General features: G+C 36.1%; 1 protein-coding gene across 1 annotated transcript in view; it reads left to right on the top strand.

The window, feature by feature from the left end:
- The window catches only part of LOC149773573 (uncharacterized), a 28,668-nt gene that overhangs the window by 5,393 nt on the left and 576 nt on the right, over positions 1–22,699 (top strand). Inside the window, exons 2-8 of the mRNA XM_089946309.1 lie at positions 11,650–11,814; positions 13,680–13,792; positions 14,192–15,157; positions 15,925–16,069; positions 16,544–16,683; positions 17,832–17,954; positions 18,739–19,052. Coding sequence (XP_089802435.1) covers positions 11,650–11,814; positions 13,680–13,792; positions 14,192–15,157; positions 15,925–16,069; positions 16,544–16,683; positions 17,832–17,954; positions 18,739–19,052 — 1,966 coding nt within the window. The remainder of the gene's footprint in view (positions 1–11,649; positions 11,815–13,679; positions 13,793–14,191; positions 15,158–15,924; positions 16,070–16,543; positions 16,684–17,831; positions 17,955–18,738; positions 19,053–22,699) is intronic.

The following is a 22,699-nucleotide window of genomic DNA, read 5'->3' as shown; positions in this document are numbered from 1 at the left end:
TTGGTAAATATGAAAACAAATTCCACAAGGAAGGTCTGTATACAGTACAGCAGTCTTATTTTACTAAAATATGCCGTCAATCTCAATATTGTAAAGCAGAGCTAAAGGAGATACTGTTACACTTTGAAGCCAATGGCAATACCTGAACCCAAATAAAAGAGAGATTTCTTATTTATTTCTTGAGTCACTTTTCGAAAAGGTATGACAGCAATGTTGAGATCAGTAGCACATTCACACAAACCCGAGACAAATACAAAATAACAGGTGTAAATCTTTGAAAAATGTGAACCACATCTTAGATGCTTTTCCTTAATTTTATATCACGTAGCAAATAAATTATGAGTTCTTTATTTTAATTAACTGTCATCACGGAGAACTATAATCATGTAAATTAAATCATGACGTTAAGTACAGAGTGAATGTAGATGAATTATTGGTATCAAAAGGGGAAACGCGTCAACTGCTGGCGGATCGAATGTTTTATAACAATATCCTATTGTCTGCGTGAAGAAGCTTTTGCGATGTCTATTATACACAAAAACACACGCACACATGGTCAAAGCAATGTTATATTTCTATCAAAATTTTAATTTTTCTTTTTCGGTCCTCTTTCTAGTTCCTCTTCTTTTCCGTAATTTTCTTCTTGGCTAGCTAGTGTGTTTCGTTTAGAACAAAAGCACTCTAGTTACAATGTAAAAGTATGTAAACGTTAGCAGATAGGAAGATGCGAGTTACATATCGATAAATGGTTTCCTTCAAGAAATATGCAGCGGGCGGACAGATCGGCTCTCTGGGATTTTGTTAAAAAGTATTAGTAAGTACAGGTACAGGTATTAAGTCTCTTGTTGTTTTCTTCTTCCTTCTTTTCTTTCTCCATTTCTAACTGGCTTGATTGCTTCTTTTCAGAGATTCCAGGACATTGTATTAAATGTGCATAAATTAACTTGATTGTTTAGGGATACGTCATACCGTTTATATTCACTTGTAAGACGAATCCAATTTGAAACTGCACAGACACAGATCTGCATAATTCGCCTACAGATCAGAGTCTATGTTGTTTTTGTTCAACAAACTGCATAGACCCGGATCTCCAGCGCATTCTGCGATGGATCTGCGTGTGTACAGTTTGCAGTTGGACTCGACGTATAAGCTAGTTTATACGGTAGTCTGCGGAAGTCTTTGCCATAATGCACCAATATTACTTTGCTTCAAGGAACAAAAGGCCGTTCCGGGATGACATGTTGGACTACTGTGATATGCAAGTGAGGAAGTGATAAACGCTTTTTGTGTAAGATGTCAGAATTATTTGATTGATCATCAGTGGTCACTTTTGGACATTGCTAATGCTATGTTAGTCGGACAATTGCTAGTTGTTCTCTTTGACCGGGCCCCGTTTCGATGGGCAATAAACCTCTCAGCATGTCAGCCGAAATGACGCTCAATAGGCTTTCGCAATGTCTCACGGGAAATATAAATGAAAGGGAAATGTAATAATTTCTTCTAAAAGAAGAACAAATCAAACATATCAACAAACTTTATCCACTCTAATACAAACATGGAGATCGTCATTAATGAAACACTATAAAACATATGTATAGCCGATTTAAAACTGTTTTTCTAACATTAGTATTTGAAATGGTAGTAAGTAAATCCCGCACAAGTGGTCTCTAGATTGTCACGTACTTCCACTCTGTCCAGGTTATGATCTAAAATATATTTTCAGCAAACATATTTTGTCAAAAGAAGAAAGAATAAGAATTAAAAGGAAGAAATTAATAAAGAATACACAGATAAAAACAATAGGGGTAAGGGTAAGTGTGAGTAGAAAGGAGTCTTGCAACCAGAATGGTTATATGATTAAAGTTGTTACCCATTAGTCTAAGGTTTCTTGAGTTCTCAGAATCTGTACATGGAGGTCAAAGACGATTCCCATTCTGGTTGGCAGGCGTAGATCCACTTTTCCCCCTGGCCTATCATGTACCACTGAGATCCATGCATTGCCATTTTAATGCTGACTTTTCCTTAAAAGGAACCATGTCGTTTCCTGTAAGTTGTCTTGTGTTGAATGTCTTTATGCAATTGATCCTTCTGATCCTGTAAGCAATAACCACGAGGACACTGCTCACACTTCGGTTTGCGAATCAATCGCATATTTAACTTTAAAGACAGACTCTCATCTGTAGTTACAACGCACTGGTAGGCTTTGTGCTGAATCCGAAAAGTGTACGTTCACGCTTAACGTTATTTGACATGTATTTACAATGCACTGGTAGGTTTTGTGCTGAATCTGAAATGTGTTAGTTACGCTTAACGTTACTTGACGGAAACTTTTGAGTTGTGTAATTCTAAAATAAAGATATTGCATGAAACTGAGGTATAGAATTGGGAGTGAAAATAAAATACCTTGTTGAGAGGTAACATGTATATAGTTTTGCTGGTGAATCATGAATATGCGATTATCAATAACCTATATCGTACTCTAAATCAGAAACATGCGATTATCAATAATCTATATCGTACTCTAAATGAGGAACATGCGATTATCAATAATCTATATCGTACTCTGAATGAGGAACATGCGATTATCAATAACCTATATCGTACTCTAAATGAGGAACATGCGATTATCAATAACCTATCTCGTACTCTAAATGAGGAGCATGCGATTATCAATAACCTATCTCGTACTCTAAATGAGGAACATGCGATTATCAATAACCTATATCGGACTCTAAATGAGGAACATGCGAATATCAATAACCTATCTCGTACACTAAATGATAAATATGCGAATATCAATAACCTATCTCGTACTCTAAATGAGGAACATGCGAATATCAATAACCTATCTCGTACTCTAGCCAGAGCTCTTCTGCTCCGCGAGGCGATAAGAACACGTGAAATACTCAGACCATGTCTTGACGACTATGCTCATTTTTCATGGAAAACAATTTCAAAATTGTCAACGTACATTAAAATATATATTAAGCCTTACAGTGTCAGCCATGACAGCTCGTGTTTTTGTTTTGTGCTTTATGTGCAATTCACGCATTATGTATCAATAAATCTTATAAAATGTTAAAGCCTGTTTGATAAAGGGTTTATTTTAGCAACAAGTCCTCTATGTATAAACGCATTCCTCAGATTTTAAAAACAATATGCATTTAAGCCGAAAACCTGGGCGGAACTTCCCGAAAACGAAATTGGATATGAATACATTAGCGTATTATAAAAAATATAATATACAGTGTTTTGCATATATTTATATATGCTGTACAACTTATAGTAATTCAGTTTATGAATATACTTTTAAAAATAACCTTAAGAATCTGCATTTTGTTCCATGTACTTTATGCACATAATGCGTTCATGTATATGCTTGGAATAGAGAATTTAATTCAATTAATCAGGGTGAATGGTCAACGGTAGTCCGAAAAAATTATTTTCATTTATTAACACTGGGATTACAAACACAATCGCTTGTTCCAAGTATGGCTAAGACATCAATAAAACAATTTTGTAGAAATAATATATTCTTTGATGTTGCTTTTATTTTGCTTTATTTGCTTGCAGCACAAAACAGACATATTTATTTTATGTGCTTCTTAATAAACAAGTCAGGTGTTGGTTTTCAAATAAATCCCTATAGAATCATGAAGAACGTGTAACTTATATTGAATTATCTTTATGTAATAACCTCTATCGTAGGACTCGTTTTTCGTTTCGCAATGAAAACATAAAGGTTGAAAAACTAAATATCCATATGTTTGAATCAAGCAAGGACATATATTCCTTCCACAACCGAATCGACAAAGAACTTGTCTTGCAAAATGTAATTTTTTTAAAAAAAACTATTGAATTTTTTTATTCACATTTGGTATAGAACAACATCGAACATGTCAAAAAAATTTTTATGTAAAATTGCTAATGAAAAATGCAATATCTTAAATAAGCAGAAATTAAAAAGTTATTATATTAATCCCCATTACCAGGAAAATATTGAAGAAATAAAATTATCAATAGTATAGTTCTGACACTGCACTACAAAAGTTTCATGACATAATTTTCATTCTTTATTTGAAATATGCTAGGTTTTCAAAATATAAAACAAATTGCAGGCCCCTGTCCTAGAGTCTAAGTTGTTGGTCTTTATAACACGATTGCAGTTTACCGTACTACGTTTCGCGAAATGTTCAGAAATGCAACATTTTGTATGGTACCCAGCTCTTGTGTACAGTATTAACGGCTGACATTGCACGACATACTGAACAATGTACACAGCAGTCCGATAAATCCCCCCAAATATGTGTTGATTATGATGGACGATATGTGGGTATGATGTCACCTGTGCAATTTTTTCTGCATGCAAATCTCTCCTAAACACACCTGCGGACAATTTAGATTTTGTAACAGCAAATATAGCGCGAAATTCAAAATGGCACCATGACAGATGGTTGTGTTATTCCACGTCGATTTACCAGTCGCGAAAAAGAATTTGTTCCGGAAATTTTATGTATATGTCGTCAAAAGAACCTTTCAGCCAGCGGTAGTTCAACATCTGCGAGAAATACTGGTTATTGCATTAAATATACACTGATGTGTGCAGACAAGAGTGACAGCAAATGTTTGCAAGTTTTAATGAATAGGCAATATCATCTCCTAAATCGCCAGTCAATATTATTATACATGAGGGGCTGATTTATTGGTATATGCATACAGTTGATCGAAACGGCAGCTACCGTGTGCTCCAGATATCGATTAGTCCAAATTACACTTATGTTAGCAGCTACTAAATTGAGGAAAATGTATTTACCTGAGTAGACCATACTTGCATCTGAAAGTGCTATAAATGAATTATAGAATATCAAAAAACCTAAACAATTAAAAAAGCTATTGGGAAATTTGTTCTCCAATTTGCCACTGAAGTCCAAGAAAGGAAACGACCATGTGTGGCTAGCAGTCCATTGAGCAATGCACATATGAAATAATGTTAAAATGTATTTTCTCTAACCAAAATCGCACCCGTCAATCATCCACCGACGTAAAGGGATTTGTTAGGTTTTTTAACAGTATATTCTGTACACAATATTTTGTCTTCTTCAAAATTCAGGATTACCGATGAGGATGCTCTTTTCCCATATAAAATTAAAACCTGTACAAAATACGAACCTAAAATGGAACCATGCAACATCGTAGCGGTGACCCGCTTTGCACACTCTCATCTTCACATGCACACACTCTCTCTCTCTCTCTCTCACACACACACACACACACACACACACACACACACATACACTCTTAATCTCTCTCTCTCTCTCTCTCTCTCTCTCTCTCTCTCTCTCTTACACACACATAGACACAAACACACTCACTCTCAAAAATAACTGCCGTTCAACCATTCTTGAATATTGTTCTCTATTCTGTAAGTTCTTTGGAGCACTTTATGGTACTGATACTTCTGCACTGAATTAGTATTCACTGAGTATATACGCCCTCCAATTTCTTCTTCACTGCTTAGGTACGCTTTCCAGTGGCTCCTTCAATTTGTAGGTGCGCCCTCTAATGGCTTCTCCACTGTGTAGTGAATGATATGGTACTTATTGTGTCCCATGTCCCGGCGTTCTTATGACATCCCGGGTTTGTCCGTCCTTATGGCAGGATTCTCTGACTAGCACAATCTCCCGTTAGCAGTCTCGTCTCTCCAGAGTTGGAAGCGGCTTCAAAACGAAAGTAGTTTTCAGTCTTAGTATAAAGTTAATGTGTACATTACACTGATTGACTGTATATATTACACTGAGTGACTGTATACATTACACTGAGTGACAGTATACATTACACTGAGTGACTGTTATATAGAGTGCCTTCGTGCTGTTACATTCAACAGCTCTTTTTATGTCGTCTACAATTATTTTCTGAACTAAATGGAGGCAAACCTAACATTTTATGAATGCAGGGCAATGAAAATATGAAAGTAGATCATAACATATCGCATATTATATTCAACTACTAACGTTGCATGATGACCATGACTTACAATCAATATATTTCATAGACATTATAGTCTGTAGGTTATAAACAATGACTTGTAATCATAAATACGTTAAGTAGTGACAATCTACAAGAATGAGTTTTAATGAATAAAATAGTATCTTCAAAGCACAACTCCTATTCTATATGAAAAATAAAAACAAACAAACAACACCCCCCAACCAAAAAATGCCTTACCTTCCAAAAGTATCATTTCCAGCTGTATGCAGTTACAACACCTTTCCGGATATTATTCAAAATAATGAAAGAAATAAAGAATTTTCATACCTTAATCTGGCCCCCCTAAATTTTCAGGTTTTTAGCTCCTGTCCATAGTAAGCGGCTACACGTTTTCAATCTTAGTATAAACATGCGTTTTTAGCACAGTAGACTTCAGATAATATGCTTCCAGGTTTGTATTATATTAAAAATCTAATCTTAATTAATGCATAAATAAAACAACTTAATAATTTGAAGTCAGTTTGTGACAAGTGAGTAATTATAATTCAGTTTGTGACAAGGCCAAACTAAATATTTTCCATATTATCCTGATTTTCGCTGCGATTTTGAAGAAATAAGCTGTGTCACACGGGGTCCTTAAACAACCCCTTATACATATATCAAATCAAAGTAGATGCCTGGTGTTTTAAACTCAGAAAAAAAAACTACAGAAGGTTGTTTATCAGACCATGAAGCACTCAAATGTGATTTTTAAAGATGTATAAAGCGAGCTACATTCAAGCTAGATTATGGGTCATATAATGATATACCACTTGCCTAAGAGGACACCTCCATATCCGTGACTCTGCGACATAAATAACAAAATTAAAGGAAAAAAATTTGCCAAAGATTACTGTTATAATTACTCTCTTTACAGAGTATACACAAGGGGCATAATTAATTTTTCCCTTGAGATTTTAAAAGAATAGATTAATGTCTCTGTTCCTAAAAATTTAATTCCAACCTGAATCATAACTATATTTTTCTCTTTTTTTTACATTAGGTGCACTTTCTGCTATGTTAAGTTAGAAGCCTATCGAGCCAACGTACATCTAAGAATCGTGTTTTATATTTCCACGTTGTCAGGCATTTTAATGTGCTTATTAATAATCTGTAACTGTCCGTCTCAGCCTGTCTAAGCCATTAAAACTAGTAGAGAAAACGTAAAGTACACGGCCCGCAAAACAGTGTTTAGTTTTATACTCTTTCTCAACTCGACATAGGTAGATGTACATAAAAACTGTTAGTCAAGACAATTTATGGTGCTGTTCGCTTTAGCGTCATTTGAACTGGGACAATTTTAAGGCGACATATTTTCCCAGAAGATGGTTCTTTATCTGTGTGCGCAAATGCAGATAATTTTCGCAACAATAGAAATTTCGATGAACTTTGCTCAATGAACATGCGAAAGTTAACATGGCGAAATATGACGCACATTGTAAAACAATAACTTAGCTTTTGTTGCTTCCTACTAAATTAACCATCTTCAAAGTATTTAAAGCTTCGCCTCGTAAGATCACATACGTAAAATCCATTCCTTTGTAAACAGTTCCAGCAGCCAATATTCAGGCATGCGCACGAAAAAATTGACATTATTTTTAAAATTATAACATACGTATTTTTTACGACATCCGCAGCATTTTATTTTGCAACTTTTAAATGGTGTACGAGTGTGCCTGAGAGAAACCTCACGCCTTTGACAAAATTATTCAACTATTGTCATATACTTTTAAACAGTTATGGAGTTAGATGCAATTATTAGTGTTTACTATCCTAGAAAATAATAAACATATTTTATTTATCGGATAAATTTAGAGCTTAACCAGAACTTCCTTAGTAGAATTCATGTTCCCACCATTTAATCAATATTTATATGCTATCATCACTAAATACGTCATTACACAAGAGCTGACAATCAAAAGAACGAGTGAATTTGCCTACTTGAAGCTTTCGTCATTTCCCAAAAAGTTAACATACTTGACCTTTTTTAGCAAGACAACACAACATAAATAATAAACACATAAAGATACAAAGCTCTTTGTTCAATTTGAGATCATTAGAGAGAAACAAAGTGAAGATTAGAAGGAAAAATCGGATTCCACAAACTACAAGCTTTAGCTTCTGTGAACAAGTTATATAGGTCCAGGCTGGCATTTAAAACACAATTTAAAACAAAAATGCAAAAACAAAAACATACATGAATTTTTAGATGAGAAGTGGCAAAATTGTATTTAATTAGATAATTTGAGTCTTTAATAATTTATCCCTGGATGAAATGTATGTTTCCTATACAAATAGGCGGTATTTGAATTAGTTTATCAATCAATAGAAGTATTACTGTATGTGCTCCCGTATACGTCAGATCCCACTGCAAGCAACATAGACCTGATTTACCGTGGTATAATGCGCCGGTAGATCAGGGTCTCTGTTGTTCTGCATTATAGTTCTAACAAACTGCATAGGCTCAGATTTGTCGGCGCATTATTTGATAGCATATTGGGTCTATGTAGTTCGCGGTTGGAGCGGACTTGTAAGTGAGTACATACGGTAGCTAATATTTAGATGTAAACATCTCTGATACTATGAATAATGATGGACCTTCAACATCGTGCAATAATGTTGAATTTATCTCTCAGTAGTATTTTATAGCCTGATGCGTGTGTGTGTGTGTGTGTGTGTGTAATGAAGTTTAGAGTCTAATCAAGGACAAAATACTGGTTTCTTCATACAGTTTAAGCGTTCTTACCAAGGCCATGTACAAAATAAGTTTTACTATTCTACCAAAGCTTCTTGTATGGCTTTGTGGTGAATGTCCTTTATAACACTGTCTTGAGTTTGTGCAGAAATTCGCGAGCCAACCTAACTAATGACAGTCATATGCGTCTCTAAACTGCCAAGGGGGACAGCAACCTGCGGCAATCACAACTGCAAGCAGGCACGAAAGGTCAAAGATGATTGGCAGTTCCAACCTTCCAGCCGTAATCTGGACTGTAGGTTCCAGTTTTGCAAATATACTAGCATGCTGAGGGGAGATGTACATCGTTTTTCGTGATTAACATCTTTTATGCGCGCGCCCACCCATCCACACATGGACGGAGAAAATTTGTGTATGTAAAGCAAATTTAATTAAATTTGCTGTTAATGAAGATCTTTATTAATCATATATTTTTCACATTTTAATGTTGCATTCTAAGTATGGGTCGGACAAAAATTATTTAATTAAAATTATCAGGCAAAGTAGAGTAATATGCAGACCCCATATTATATTGTCCAGTATGAAACTTGAACCCAAAATTATAAACAAATAGGAAAATGTTAGGAAGATCCGGAAACTTGCCATATTAGCGCAGTAGCGTTATGTAGAAATGGCTTTTCTTAGCACCACTTTGAATTTAACTTTCAGAAACGTTTCAAGAAAACTAAAACACGATTCTACGCATTGATGGATCAACATGACCGTCAGCTTTATTTGAAATTTTAGAGTCTGCCAAAATGTAACTCAAATATTGCATCTCACAAACAGAGATCTTCATTGTAAGCAGGGGTATAGCTAGACCGTTTTCAATCATACGCAAGTATAGAATGACGAGGCATTCACAACAAAGTGGTTGAGTATATTCAATGTTAACACTCAGTGGCTTCACTATGGTTGGTGTCACCCAGTGCGGTAGCTCGTGGTGTCACCCCCATGGACCTCCTTCCGTAACAGACCATACCAAAATTGTATAGACATTCATTTTGGTGTCACCCCCTCAGATGGTGTCACCCGGTGCTGTCCGCACCCTCCTAGTGACGCTACTGTTAATACCAGTCCTGAAATCATGGACTGGTGTTTCTCCTCTCAATGTTGATTGTAAAACTAACAAATTATTAAAATAATTAGTTTGAAATGCTTTTTTGTGTCATATTCCCGCCAGACTCGTTTCCTTTTTGTAGGAATTGAAGGAATACACATGCAATATTCTTTAGAATCAACTGCTATAAACAAATGTAAAAATTATGTTTAACGTTAAAATCGTGAGAACGTACAAAATATAAAATAGTAGAACGTGATGAAAATGTACGATAATCCTCAAAATGTAATCCAATTATCACATGCTGGATAAGATGAGACATTACTGACTAAACTTTGTTACAAATTTGAGCGATGATAATCTGATGTCTATGGCCGTACTACAGAACCATCGTTATATTAAAGAGCGGTACCGCTTGTCACACTAGAGCGGTACCGCTTGTCGCACAAGAGTGGTACCGCTTGTCACACCTACTCTAATGTCATATACCCCTTAACTATAGGACAAAACATAAGTATGTATTCATAACTAGGCAGCAGATGTGATATATCCCATAGTAAATAACAATGCATCTTTTCAAACGAATTTAATATTGAAAATAATAGATCGACGTTTGTTTACTCATCGTATGTTACATAAAGAGACGATAGTAATTTTCCTGTACTTCACTTGCTTTTTAGAACATAATGCATGATCTACAAGGATTTGACATAAAACCACAAGTAAAGGAAGTAGCTAAAACTTAACTATCAATAGCCTGAACATCGAGCAGAAGTAGACTGCTTTGCATGAAAACACTGAGAAAATCAGTATATATCTTAAAATATGACCAGTTATTTGTGGATACTTTATCATTTCTTGGTATGGGGTAGTTTTACATGGGGAGTTGGGGTGATAGCGATTAATCTTTGAATCCTTAGACCAATTGATGTATGGTATATAATGTGGCTGGGTACATTAAATTCCTTAAATGGGACCCTTAAAGCAGATGGCCCCTCACCTAACCGACAGACCTTTTAGGGATTGACCATTTACTTTTCGGGTTGGGGTGTGATGGGGTGAAGCTTGGAATTTTCTTTTGAACCAGTGTGTTACATTTTTTGTTAACACGAAGATTTTTTTTTCCATCTAATTTATAGTTATAATTGTTTTTATTTTATTCTACAAATCACATCAAGAATACTATTTCACCGTGTGAGGGGGTCGATTTTTTCTCTCAAAACAACTCCCCCTCTTCCTCCTGCCCCTCCCCTCCTGTTATTTACAACACTTTGCACACCAAAGACACACAATACACGATAAAAGAAATTTTGTTTAAAGATCGTATACGGACATATATAGTTATCTGAACAAAAAAAAAAAAACAGGCACATTTTGATTCAGGCCCGGCCCTAGGATGAGCGGGGACCAAGGAAGCAAGCGATGAGCGGGGCCCCTAGCAAACAAAACTGCATTGTGGGGTTGATTTCCTGAAAGCGCGTGGCCCAAGGCGGTTGCCGTGTTCGCCTTGCCCTAGGACCGGGCCTGTTTTTATTGATCAATTTGACCATACTTTTTAATGCAATGACTATCATTTAGGCAGTTCGCTTTTCGTTGAAGCACGAGTTTGTAATATAGATAATTAGCCTTTTCATTGAGGCACGACTAGTACTTTTTATAAAGTCATGAGTATCGGTTGAACATAGGCGAAGTAAAACGGAATTGCGTGAGACCTACCTGATTAAAGAGCCGCCTTCAAAATCAAGGATAAGTAACTGACCGATGTCCGCATTGCTGCTGCTGTATTCAATCTTATTGCTTATTATTAAATCTCTCTCTTTTTTTACAGACAAGTTCAAATCGTGCGCAACAATCCAGGAGCCAATGGACTTCGTCAGGGCATTGACAACAAATGTTTCAGACTGGTTCGCAACACATTCTTCCTAACACAGTTGCTGGGATACCCGTGCAACCGACGCATTCATGGTGTACCGATCATCCGGGCTTATCAAGGGTATGTCAAGGATATTCTGTCTGTCCTTAAGCAGCATGTTCTGGGATTTCGCTCAAACACCAAGAAGACGTTCTCGTATGTTCTAGCTTGCTCCTGAGCTTGCATGTGCTAATTCGAGTTGATCTCTGAACAATATTATGGCTCATCAAGGCTAGGACTCCTTTCTTCTTGTCTACTTCCGCCTTTAAGGTGGTATGGGTCCTAAGCCCGAGAACGAGATTCTTGACAGTTTTCGAAACAAGATTACTGGCTTTATAGTGAGAAGAACAAGAAAAACAATATACTCTGGTCAACAACCTAATTCTCGTGTTTAGCCCAAAGACACTCTCTGACTAGTGATGTATTTACGTTAATATTTCCTGCGAATACTAATAAATTTTAATGAATTTTATTATACGGGAAATAACACGAAAAGACAGAAAGAGGAAAACTACCAAGACTATTTGGTGTTTTAATTTTAGGCTTAATTCTTGTTTGTACTAAATTGTTTCTATCTTGATTATCGCTTATGTTGACCGTAAAATATGTTGATATCTTTATGCAGATGGAAATAGGTCAAAACGTCACCAAACCGTAAACATACCCAAACTGAAACGTACCCAAGTCAAAACGTACTCAAGTCAAAACGTACCCCCAAGCCAAAACGTACCCAAAGTAAAAAAGTTACCCAAATTAAAGCAATACCCAACATACTGAGGTTCGGACATTTACGGGTTTAGTTTTATATGTTGAAAGGTGTTTTCTGTAAATTGTAAATAAGCACTGATGTTTTTATGAAGATCTCTTCAAATTGTTATTTTGCGAAACGCTTTCTGCAAAGGAGACATTCTTATTACCTACTAGGTTGTGTAGTTCATTCAAACTAAATGTTTATTACTTGATTTAGTTCAATTCTATATTATCCCATAACAGTTACATAGTATAATCGATTCATATAAAGAACAGAACAGTGGTATAATTAATCAAGTAAGATTAACGCATTGAACGTTGCTCATATCGTAGTATACCGTATCACGATAAACCAGTCGTTACTTTATGCGGAGTGTTTATATAGGGCATACCCTGCTCTTTCTGGAACAATGAGTACATACGCCAAACAGGTCATCATGTATGCGGTCCATTTATAACGAAAGCTCCTTATAAATGCTGTCTAGTCAAAATATCATTGTCTTAAGAGTATGAAACAAGTCATTCAACAAATGAAGCTAACAAATAGAAATTCCATTACATGGATTTTTCGGTTAAATAGGATTTCAACTACCATGACTTGTTACATTTACAAACTTAATCTTAGATATTTGGATTTTTATGCAAAAATATTCATGTGACTGAACTTTGGTACGCATGTAAACGAATACCTTTCTCGATTCATTTCCCAAACAAGTGATGTAGATTTTGAATTTGATAATTGCATGAATTAAAGATGATGACATTAATTAACAAAAAAAGTAACGAACGTGACATATGCATGTGGACAACGTTATAGATTTACATTCTATTATACTGGTTCACATACAATTGTATTCTGCCTATCTCATGTGAAAATAGCCGGCCTTGCGCCATTACTACCGACCGTGGACACACACACACACACACACACACACACACACACTATCTATCTATCTATCTATCTGATTCTAAGAATTCTAATTTGATGCAGAGCTGATATATGTATTAGGAAAACAAACTGTCATAAAATTCTCCATCTATACATTAAACAGCATATATAAATATTTATTACATTGAATCAAGCTTTTTCGACAGGTAAATGCTGATGATTGCAGACAGGGATACCTTTTTGATAATATATTCCCTTCGATTTTAACTACTAAACGTTTTACACATATTTGTTGTTTTCTTTTCAGACCCCAAGGACCATTATGTGAAAGTTATTTCCGTGTCCCATATGTCCGTTATTTCCGCGTACAGTCTTGTTGCCCTGGATGGACAGTGGATAAGTGGGGCCACTGCAGCATCGGTAAATAATGTCCAACCCATCGGAGTTTCTACAAGTCAATTTTCCTCTTAAGTATTTAATTTCAGTCCAGTCAAATTAAAGATGTATTTGAAAATAATAAAAACAATTTGAATTAGTCCACGTCATGTTCACAGCACCGAGCATATACAATTCATTACATTGACGCCTCAGAGGCAATGTTTTCTTTATAACGTAGATGTAAAATTTCACAATGCAGTTGTTTGAGTGACCTTTTTTGATACGCTAACTAGCGAACAGAATTTACATCCTATACATTTATAGATATTCAATTAATTGCCTTGACAGTAGAGTGGTGTGTACTTGTTTTTTCAATTTGGGGGAGGGGATATTGCATCAATAAAATAGTTTGGGTTTTATTTAAGTTTTCCTTATTTCCAGCGGCAGACCAGGCAAATATCCAGAAAATAGCAATGCCGACCCAGACTCCAATGCAAGTAAATATGGCGAGACAGATTGCACTCACTTCCAACCAGCCTATGGGTATGTGGCAACCAACTCAGAATATGATGTTAGCCCAACAGCCAGAAATGGAATCACAGTTAGGAAATATGCGAAGTCCCATGCAGCCCCGTCCGTTCCCCTTCTCGCCTGTCTATCTCTTGATGAGTAGACTCAATTACATGAGGAGAGTAGCGGCACTTAGAAATAGAAACGCATTCACGAGGCCACGCGAAAGACCGATCTTTTTGGTCCGATCTTCGATCAGCTCTCCTATTATGGATATGGTTCGCCGTAGAATCGCCCTCTTAAGATCCAACCCAATGGCTATGTCAGCAGCAATGTCAAGAATTAATCTTCTTCAAAATCAGATCCGTCCAGATACCACGAGTATCAACCAAGGGATGGGACATCATATGTCTCTTATGCATGGTAATGATCAGCAGCAACATAAACCAGAGGAGACAATGAAAGGTAGAATTAACTTACTTCCCACACCACAGATACCCGCACATTTCCCTACACACGATCAAAACAAACCATTCCCTGAAATTCCAGCCCGGCAACCACAGTTGGAAGTACCATCCGTGCCTCCAATGATGCCAAGAGAATCGTTCCCATTTCCACAATTCCCCGTCAGAAACCCTTTTCATCCAATGCATCATATGCAGCAACCTGGACCATTCTTTTTGAACCGTCCTCGACCAAGCCTTGGTAGTTTGGGCACCTCTCCTTTTGGTCTGATTAAAAAGCCATCACCTTTTTCTAACCCCGAGACCCAAATGGTTCAGAAGGCAAGCATGAGCAGCCAGAGCGCGGAGTCAGAGGCAGCACCAGTGTCAGTGCTCGAGATGAACGTGGACACCAACGAAGCACCAAAGATAATGTTAGATAATTTCAGCTCAGGTTAGATTCTCTCTCTCTCTCTCTCTCTCTCTCTCACACACACACACACACACACACACACCGAAGGAAAACAACAATTTGTCTTTCATTTTTGTTGATTGATAATGTGCTGGTTAAATTTCAATTATGACATTGTTTTGGCTCATTAAACTATATAGCAACCTATATTAAAACTTTCATTAAAACGTACGAAAGTGTTCTGTAAAACAGTCTTTGGAATGAAAAAGATCAGTCCAGCCACAGACTGGTTTTAAGACTTAATAATGTGCAGGAAAACATTCCGTTTTTGATGACTTAGTTAAATGACCACTGAGCACACAAGGTCGTGGGTATATGTATATTATTTAAGAATTTATGCTCAGTAAATAACATGTTGCCGTAAATACAAGAGATCATATTGCATGAATAGTGGCCGTAACGAGGTGCGAAAGGTGGACCCGAACAGTTTGGATTTTAAAAAAAAAACGGATTATAAATTAAATCAAATTATTTAAAAACACATTTGATTTTGAAAACAAACCTCTATTTTTCTATGAATACTTTACGGAATTTATTCAGTGATATAGAAATTAGATTTTCGGGTCCCATTGTCCTCATTTTGCATTAGGTCCGCACTACCCTAAAACCGCCACTGATTGTATGCTATGTCCCATTCACAGTTAAATGTGAGACTACACTGCTGAATGCAACAGAGTTCTTACCTTCTGAGTCGAATGCAAAAACTGCAAATTGATATTTACCTTGTGATACAAATCTGGATATTCCAGGCGAGGCCGAAACAACTCCACGGTCCTGTATGGAGGTATTGTCCTCCACAATGAAGAAGTGTATGGCCAGTGCTAAGATTGATCTACCTGATATTATGACACCTTTCGACACCTTTGGAGAGGAGACACTCAGCACTCTTTGCAGGTAAGACCACCGATGGGAGTAGGAAAGATATTTAGCGTTTGGAAGTTGATCTGATCTCAGGAGACAGGTTTTTGTCCTCTTACAAAATAAATGGGAATGATCAAATGTGATGTCATATCAGGTTTTGTAGCAGAGAACGTTACTATAGGCCATGTTTTGGTCGATTAAGCGATACTTTATGCTCATGAGAGAGAGAGAGAGAGAGAGACAGAGACAGACAGACAGACAGACAGACAGAGGCAGACAGAGTTGCTACATTGACGGGTTGTATCTTCTTTAAAACATATGGTATCAGTTCGAACATAAGAGTCAAAATCACCTTCACTCCAGAAGAGAATCTTCAGCCAAAAGAGGAATAAAAAGGCAATTGAGCAGGATAATGTTAAAACATCTGAAAATATGAGGTCAACCGCCATATGCAAAATTCTTCAATGTATTCAACCTGATATATCTTCGTTGGGACTTTGTTTGCAGCCAGAGGGAGACAATAAACAGCTGTATCCTCGACGGAATGAAGGAATGCCAGGACGGACCAGAGGCCTTCCATGCCAGAGATATGATGACCAAGACAACGGACACTTTCGTCAACATGTGCAACATTGAGGAAGTGACAGGTGAGATTTGTTTCAGACAAGGTGTGGGATATCATACTAAATTTAATTAAGCTGATTGACCTCGTACTGTTAAACAGAACATACATATGAATAAGCATACAATAGGTTGATTACATTCCTCCTTGTTTTCATAGAAGGACCTTAGTTCTAAAGACACCAGTCTTGTTTCATGTTGATCTGCATAATTCTCGTTGGGTGTTTTGAAAACCGTTTCTTGCACTGTTTATGTTGCCAGTAGGCAGAGTGGACTAAGCTATAAACGTTGCGGTAAAATATTGTTTTAATGGAGTAAAGAAAATAAATAGTTTGGGTAGATACCGTTGTGGTCCAGATTAGGGGTAAACAATATCTTGTCGGCTCCTATTAGCGCGCCATCGGGAAAAAAAGTGTACATGACACAAATCTGTCAAATGTATTCTTTTGTAACCAGTGAATTTCATAAGGAGTTACACTAAATTCTGAAGCGGAGCCCGGGGCAAAACACAGGTATTCGTTTCTTTATTGTGATGATGGATGCTGTGATGCCCTGCGTCTGTCCGTCCAGCTGTCAGTTGCCACATCTCCTATACCTTTGAGTGGACATTCACGTAGTTTTTCAGTTATGGTACCATTGAGGTAGCAATCTGCAAAGGGGTTTCATTCTGGGCTCCCACGCCTGGAGTTCCTGGTACGAATTCAACGGTCAGTTGTACACAGATTTCAATAACAGTGGCAGATAATTTGAAATATACTCTAATCACAGATAACGTATGAACTTGTAGCAGGAAGATGCACCAAATATGCAACGGATTTTGTGTTATGATTTTGAATAATGAACACTCAGTCACTGTCTAGGGAGTAGATTGAATAACGATAGTGGAATGTTGGGGTATAGGTTTGGTATATAGAGCAAACAAAAGACGAGGATTTGCGTTTGAGCCCATTGCAATCGATCGTGTGTGTGTGTGTGTGTGTGTGTGTGTGTGATTTACATTGCCATGAATGTAATACTTAGGACAAAGTCAGTACTAGTACTTGAAATTGCGAGGTCTCACAATAACTTATAGCCGATTTTTTAATTGGGTATTAATAAACATGTGCGATAGTATACTCCTCTGAGTAGAGGATGTGAAAGAACATTTCGCCAAATATTGTTGGTTCTCTTCTAGTAACGACACAGGATGGTGAGCCGCCCAGCCAAACACAAAGTGAAACCACAGTTGCGGGAACTGAAAACGTCAAACAAGCTCCACAGACTGTTGATAGCAAAACAGCTATGGCAGCACTGGACGGTAGGTCAATGTAGTAGTTTTCCTATATATTGCAGTGGTTTGATATGCTTGTGTAATGGAGCTCATGATAAGCTTAAGAAATAAGGTAAGGAAAAAGAACAAGATGATGATGATGATTTTGATGATGATGATTGATTAATCATGGCCATGGTACGCTATGAGATAGGTAAAGATTGTTTTTGTTATTATGACTGTGGCAAAGCTGGAAAGTATATAGATGTGAATAGTTCATACGTGTGTTGTACTAATTTTGTGTGAATTTGTTAGGAAGGGGTTGGATTGTGTGTGTGCGTGTGTTTGTGTTTTGAAAGTATATTAATAATAAAGAATAAGAATAGGTTATTTTTGTGAGGGTGATACTAAGGAATTTCTTTCCGAATTTTACTGAAATACTTTTCTGAATTAAAGATTGAATTCATTCATGTTATCCATTCTGAAAATGTCTGCTGCTTGCGAATAACAGCTGTTAATATTAAAATAAAGCTTTGGTATTATGATTTAGATATGTAGCTCTTTAAGTTGCGATGTTGCAAGCTTAAATATAAATAAAGTGTTGGCAGATATGACAATGTTCATTGCGCATTCACTTTTTAACGTTGAGAAACCTATCAGCCTTCACATTGAAGGCTTTTAGTAATTTTTACATTTTCTTTTCCAAATATTCTTTGATTACTCAGTTGACCATCATTAATAAGAGCGATTAGAGGACAGTGGAAGGGGATCAGAATAACAACACCGAGCATGTCTGACATGGTATAATTAATTTTCATACTTTATTCTTCAGTCCTTAAGGAGAGTAAGACAACTGGCGAGGCAGTAGCAGAGATCAAGGCGGCAGAGCAGGAGATTAGCGACTCGGTTCACCAAGCCATTAAGCAGGAAGTAAAGGTCGAAGAAGTCAAGATGAAGAACTTTTACTTCCCTATCCTCATTGGCTCCGGCATTGGATTTCTAGTCCTCGTTTTTGTCTTCTCCCTCTTCATTTGCTGCTGCTGCAAGCGACGACTCAAACACAAGATGAAATTATCAAAGGAACCAACTAAGCCTTCCGCCATTGACTGCATCTACACAATCGGCGTGCCACCGCCAGTGTATGAGGTGAGTCAAATTTAAGATTTCTGTTGTGTTGTTAGACACTATGGCCTACTTCAGGGACAGAAGTTCCTTTCATTTTTTCCATGACTGGGGATCGACATAATATATACCTCTTAGTAAGGACACTGAAGCCTTTTATCAGACCTTTAGCTTTTGCGGCAACTCTCCTTTCTCATCCTTGGAAATAAATTGAACAGGACCAGATTGGGGTGTTGGGGTTGGGCTTGGGTTTGTTTCCGACCCAGCCCCGGCTAAAATAAAAATTGTACACACACAAACATACAGTCAATTTAACCATCGTTTTATTCATGTGAACGTTTATTATTATGTACAATTTAAGTAAATAGACACGCAGAAACTTGCTTTGTGTCCTTTCGAGAAAAGTCAGGACCCGTTTGACAATTTTTGGACCCCCCTCCCTCCAAAACACATGACATGATCCGGCCCAGATCAATAAAGCTTTGATAAAGAATCGAACCTATAACTACTGTGATAAGTGGTACATTCATTACATTGACACTGTAGACCACATAACTCTCGATGTTTATTCTGTGGAAATAATATACAGTGTAAGCATTTTGTACTTGATATTTCTTTGCAAAACAGGTCAGAAAGACTGATAAATCTGTATTCCATACGGTGATTTAAAAGAAAATAACAGCTTTGTGTGTACGAGAGTTGTCGAGTTTCAGGTCTAATAGAAATATTTGCGCATTTTTGTACTTAATTTCATTTAACAAAATCATCAAGATGTTTATTCAAAATTGTGTTATGGGGTGACTTGTTTTTTTTTTTTACCAACAGTATCACTTCTTTAGCAGCCACGTGAAAAATATAACGCACCCTCCAGAACCAATGGGACAATTTTCATCAAACATTTTAGGAATATGTCATGGGACATTTTTTTTCTTTCTCAGATCAGTTGCATTTTTAGAGGCTTCTCTTAAAGTTGTTCTGCTTCTGGAGCAACAAAATTTAAATATATATTTCATATCTCCTCCAATACTCCGTTGCCAACGTGAATATAACTTTTTACAACTATTTTATTTGGCAAATTCATCAATGTTTTAAAGTTGAGCTATTGGAGACTTCCAAGCAGACTTTTGTCCATCACAGCGACCGGTTGGATAATCACGCATTTCAAGCGAGAGTACCTGAAATAATTACTGCTTTGTTTGGTTTTTAAGACTTGTGCGCGCCAGATGAGCGCCATTAAGTCCACTGGAGCCTCTTCTTATATTTAATGGTATCAAATTAATATTTCATTGCATAATCTTAAGAAAAGAATATTTTCTTTTTAAAATCGAATATTTTAAGTAAAACTGAACTCCATTGCAAAAGTTTGACATTATGTAAAGTTTAAATTTTTAATTTTTTCTAATATAAAAATTTTAACACAAGTCAATTATTTTTTTTACAAATAAGATCTATTTATATGGTATAAAATCTCCTTTTTGATACTCAAAGTTTCAATTATGCTGCTGTAAGCAGCGTAGCATCAACCTTTGTATTGTGGTTCTTAGAGTGTAAATATATGATGGGCGAGAAAAGCATCTTTTAAACATACAACGAAGCCGTAACAAGTCTCTGAATAGGTTTCAAGGTGATTATTGGTATGAAGGATACACTTGTAGTGAAATTAAGTGTCCTTCTTGGAATATATTGTGTGTGTAGCAACATTACTTGCCCATTCTGCGAATTGTCACATGATTTACTTCTTCTATGTGAAGAATTTAGAATGAAACACACGATGTTAACGAATATTTAAACTTAATTTGCACTTTATTTCGTAGGGTAAACATTGGTGCTAATTTTAAGAATTATTATTCGGATTAAAAACCATTAAAGCTAATATCTTTTACATTTGAAAACATAATATTAATTAAAATTAAAAATAGATTTCGATGATATTGCAAGAGTAGTTTTAACATTGATTACACTAGTCTTTACATTGAATTTGTTTTCAGTAACCAATGCTTAGTCAAATCTAGCGTCTGTTTATGCTCTAATAAATTTATATTTCTCATTGACAATTTTCCTGGACCATAAGGTAGTGTCGAAACTACGTGAAAGGTCAGAAATCTTAAACCGAAAATAAACAGACATGACAAAATTTCCATGACGCTAATACGGAAGTTTTAATTTATAAAAGAGTGTAACCGAAGAAATCTGATTGGAAACTTGATTTTTTGTTTTAAATTTCGCAAACTTGGATAATTAAACTTCGCATTAGTTAGCAAAAATGTGTACGTAGTACATTTATTGCAAAATTTTCGAAGAATATTTAGTTCTCCTTACTAAAGAAAATATTGTACTTTTAAAAAAATAATTAAAATGTTTTAAAAGATTTACTTTTAGACAGCAGATATCTTTATTGTCTAAATCTATATTTATTCTGGAATGTCAATAGTAATCAATTTTAGTATTTTTTAGGATAAATTGATGATAAACAGAGATCCCAAAAACGTAATTGAAACAAGAAAACGATATATTATGCACATATACAAACGTTACCTGACAAATCTATCATCATGTTTTATGTAAGAAAGTTTAAAATCATCAATTGCTTGTATCGATATATGTCTACGTATACGTCTGTGAAGTCGTGGCTGTGGGTCCGTTTAAAATTGGTCTGGAAGTCTGCTCGAATGAATCAAGTTTTTGCCTAGACCCATCTGATTGATGATATGTCATATTAGACTTCCATATATCTAGATACATGACTTGTTCATGACCATTTTAAACTCAAATCACCTGTCGAATGTTTGTCATGTCAACAGTAAACATGCGCCCCATCAATCATGGATGGAACGTGTGTTTACACATGCGCGTCCAATCTATTTACTTAATGTTTATTCTTGTAATGATTTAAAAAGATGTTCAAACAGGTTGTGGACTGATTAGTTTTAATGCATAACGATTATATTTTCTAATTAACTTCAATGACATAATGATGTGTTCTTTGAAGAAGAAAAAAATAATGACAAAACAATTATAAAATAAACAAGGAAAAGCCAGTGATTTTGAATATTGAAAACGTAAATTAGATAACAACTTTACTTTCTCCTTTACAATGTTATAGTAAAAAGATTATAACCAATTTCATAAACTAATGTTTCAGTATAGACATTGATTCAGTAAGAAGATAATTGCATATATAAAATCCCAGCATTTAGTGATGCAGCCTGTTTGAGATCGAATGACAAGGGATCTTGCCTGTTGCACTTAACGTTTCATGAATGCTATAAGATACTTGCATCAATTTCTTTTTCCATTAATGTTCACGAGTTAAATACCAGTTTTCGATTTTGGCTTTCAACTGAGACGGCGACAGCTATGTCGCACTCGAACAGGGTAGCACATGCTGTATAGTTTCGACAACACGCTCTGCGCAACATTAGAGTGGTATGCAGGACTGTCCAATGGTCGAATACACACATCATCTCGTTCAAATGCAATGATGCCGTCACTTTAGTAGTCGAATGCCAAAATCACAAATTTGAATTTTAGCTTCTGTGGTTGAGATATATGCAATGTATCCGACTATCGTTAATACAGTAGTGTTGCAGATATATTCGCTAATAATTATAGCAGCAGTTAGCATATCACACTATATACAATATAATATTGTAACAGAGATATATGCTTGG

Source organism: Sinohyriopsis cumingii, unplaced genomic scaffold (genome assembly GCF_028554795.1).
Source record: "Sinohyriopsis cumingii isolate HCF-2022 unplaced genomic scaffold, ASM2855479v2 utg000624l, whole genome shotgun sequence".
NCBI classification, from domain to species: Eukaryota; Metazoa; Mollusca; class Bivalvia; order Unionida; family Unionidae; genus Sinohyriopsis; species Sinohyriopsis cumingii.
The sequence above is the reverse complement of the archived record's forward strand: the minus strand, read 5'-3'. Positions and strand labels throughout refer to the sequence as shown.